Below are 3,650 nucleotides of genomic sequence, written 5' to 3'. Positions count from 1 at the left end.
ATTACATTTAAAAAAAATATGTTCTACTTACTAATCCACTTGTAGTCTTCCATCATTTAACTTAAAATAATAATCTGATTCTTACCTAAGTAACTGTCTACAGTGTTTAGCATTTTCTATGAAGTTTCTATAATTCAAATCTAAAAATTTTCATTTGAAAGCTTATCAACCTCTGATTTTTGGAATAATGTCCAATGTGTAATCTTTACAGTGTTGTGAATATATTTTAGAATTTAGAAACAAAACATCGATTGAGTCTACATTCTTTTCAGTGATGAACCTTTGCGTGTGTTCATTACCATCCGAAAGCTGTTCTGAACATTATTATCTTTTTAAAGTTGCTCTCTTTTGCTGACATCCACCAACACTGACTTTACAATTTGGGACACAGATCTGTATGCACACCTGCAATGGTTAATTTTGAATGTAAGATGGAATGCTGATTTACGCCCATTCTCACAGAAGCTCACTTACGTCACCATAATTCACATATCCCCACAGCTTAATTATCTCACCCACTGTGACTTTATTTATGAAAATAATGGTTGGTAATTGTTTCAGTACTTATATAACACAGTGTGAATTGCCTATGTCCCAGGCAAACATGTAAACAATGTTTAGATGAAATTTCGTAGCTATACTACATGTCATGTGATGGTTCATGTTGACATTATATACCCAAATAGAACTTCATAGAGAAATGGAAAAAGGTATGCAAATGTCACAGATTTTAGATTTCTGGGCATCTGTACAATAGATTACTGTCTAGAAAGAACAGGTACAGCAAATCCTGAAAAGTGAAGTGTAGTGTCTGATGAGCAGAAAGGGACAGAATGCTGGGAAGCATGCTGCCATAGCCACACTAGTGTTGGACAACCACTTAGTGACTACATCTTGGAAAGACAGATAAGCTGTAAAGACAATAGAGACTATATAGAAGAGAACAAAACAGCTCACTAGAATGAGGATGCTTTGGGTTGCTCTGGTCTCAGGTGATGACTTAGGAGACAGGGAACTGTGGATGTGTTGGACCCTTTCCTTGTGGTTGAACAGGATAAACACCATGTAGCTACTGGCCCACATCATCATTCCCATGAAGATGACATCATTGAATATATGCAGGATTATATTAACTGTGATGATTTTTCTTCCAGGATTCATAACAACACAGTATCCAAGATCTATTATCCCAGTAATATTTCGCTGACCCTTTATATCGGTTGTATACCAATGAATGAAGATATATATCAATAGCTGGAGGGTCCAGCACAGGCCCAGGGAAGGACCAATGATCCTTGGAGCTCTGACTTTGAGCTTTGCCCACATGGAATTACTGGGACTGATGGTGATGGCCTGAAAGACACTCATCAGGGATGTGGAGCCAAGGGATACTCCTCTGGCAACTCTATGAAAATATAAGGTAAGGCTACATGAAGCATAATCTAGAAAGTGAGTCTGACTAAAAGCAGCTATTGTCTGAGGGATTCCTTTGCAGAGAACAATGAAGTTGGCTGTGGTTAAGTGTTTGACAATCAGGTCTGTGGGCTTCTTTGTCTTGTTTCCACAGAAGTCAGCAATAATTAAACAGAAAAGCAAGGCTGAGTTCCCCAATATTCCCAGTAGAGTCTGGGACAGAAAGAAGAATCCTACAGCCACATCTCCGGAGGCCATTCTGTCATGGATCTGTGCCAATGTCATCAGGTCCTGAGGACAGTTTTGAAACAAGTTCTATGATTTTCTTCTTAGCAACTCAAGCAGTATACTGCATAGACAATATCATCTCATGTTCCTTAGTAATAGTAAAACTTTTTTCTGTCTAATAAAGCATTTGTTAGATCTCAATGAATACCCATAGTTTGAATATCAGATAATTAACTGGGAAATTGTTGTAAAGTTAAACATTATATTGTCATTAATAACTATTACCATTTTCCAAGTGCTTTAGAATTAATTGATGCCTTAACATTCAAAAGTTCACTTGTGATAGGGTCTACTGATCAAGATACATTTAGTTGAGTGCAGACACACGACATTTTTCCAGTGACCCAACAACTAGCAAGAGATTTACCAGAAAGGAGACTTTGTGATTCCACAGAAAATACTATCAATACTATAGAATCAATGAAACAAAGAGGTGATTCTTTGAGAAAATCAACAAGATTGACAAACCCCTATCCAAACTAATCAAAAGGCAGAGAGAGAACACGCATATTAACAAGATCAGAAATGAAAAGGGGGATATAACAACAGACACTGAGGAACTTCAGAGAATCATTAGATCTTACTAAAAAAGCCTATATGTCACAAAGTTGGAAAATGTAAAAGAAATGGACTTGTTTTTAGATAAATACCATATACCAAAATTGAATCAAGACCAGATAAACAATCTGAATAGACTTTATGTTATGAGGAAATAGAAGCTGTCATAAAAACCTCCCAACTAAAAATATCCTAAAACCAGATGGTTTTAATGCAGAATTTTACCAGAACTTTCAAGAAGAACTGATACCATACTCCTTAATGTGTTTCACATTATGGAAACATAAGAGTTCTTGCCAAACTCTTTTTATGAAGCTACAGTTACGCTGATACCGAAACCACACAAAGACTCAACCAAGATAGAAAATCACAGGCTAATCTCACTCATGAACATCGATGCAAAAATCCTCATAAAAATACTGGCAAACCAAATCCAAGAACATATCAAAAAATTGTCCATTATGATCAAGTAGGCTTAATCCCAGAGATGCAGGGCTGGTTCAACATATGAAAATCTATCAATGTAATCCATTATACAAACTGAAAGAAAAAAATCATATGATTATTTTATTAGATGCAGGAAAAAGCATTTGACAAAGTTCAACACCCCTTTATGATAAATGTCTTGGAGAGGTCAGGGATACAAGGACAATATCTAAATATAATAAAAGCAATAACCAGCAAGCCAACAGCTAATATCAAATTAAATGGAGAGAAACTCAAATCTATACCACTAAATCAGGAATAAGAAAAGGCTGTCCACTCTCTACATACTTCTTCAATATAGTGCTTGAAGTACACTATGGATAGAGAAGCAGAGTGGGAAATCAGAGAAACATCACCTTTCAGAATAGCCACAAATAGCGTAAAGTATTCTGGGTTAACTCTCACCATGGAAGTAAAAGATATATTTGAGAAGAAATTTAATTCTTTGAAGAAAGAAATTGAAAAGGATACCAGAAAATGGAAGGATCTCCCATGCTCTTGGATGGATAGAATCCATATAGTAAAAATGGCAATTCTACCAAAAGCAATCTATAGATTCAATGCTATCCCCATCAAAATCCGAACAAAATTCTTCACAGAACTTGATAGAACAATAAACAACTTTATATGGAAAAACAAAAAACCCAAGATGGCCAAAACAATCCTATACAATAAAAGTACTTTCGGAGGCATTAGCATCCCTGACTTCAAACTCTATTACAGAGCTACAATAATAAAACCAGCTTTGTATTAGCATAAAAAAGAGATGTTGACCAATGACATCAAATCAAAGACCGGGATATTAACTCACAAACCTATGAACACCTGATTTTCAACAAAGGAGCTAAAAGTATACAGTGGAAGAAAGAAAACATCTTCAACAAATGGTGCCAGCATACCTGGAT

The 3,650-nt window shown here is 35.7% G+C and overlaps 1 protein-coding gene across 1 annotated transcript; it reads right to left on the bottom strand.

The window, feature by feature from the left end:
* Positions 1–765: 765 nt before the first annotated feature.
* Positions 766–1,671, bottom strand: LOC126496151 (vomeronasal type-1 receptor 4-like). Its single transcript, XM_050133709.1, has one exon. The coding sequence runs from the start codon at positions 1,669–1,671 to the stop codon at positions 766–768; it is 906 nt and encodes a 301-aa protein (XP_049989666.1).
* Between the last annotated feature and the right edge of the window lie 1,979 nt (positions 1,672–3,650).

The sequence above is a fragment of the Alexandromys fortis genome, unplaced genomic scaffold (genome assembly GCF_014885135.2).
Source record: "Alexandromys fortis isolate MF-2015 unplaced genomic scaffold, M_Fortis_MF-2015_v1.1 scaffold_1393, whole genome shotgun sequence".
Classification (NCBI taxonomy): domain Eukaryota; kingdom Metazoa; phylum Chordata; class Mammalia; order Rodentia; family Cricetidae; genus Alexandromys; species Alexandromys fortis.
Note: the sequence above shows the minus strand (reverse complement) of the source record. Positions and strands in the feature narration are given on the sequence as shown.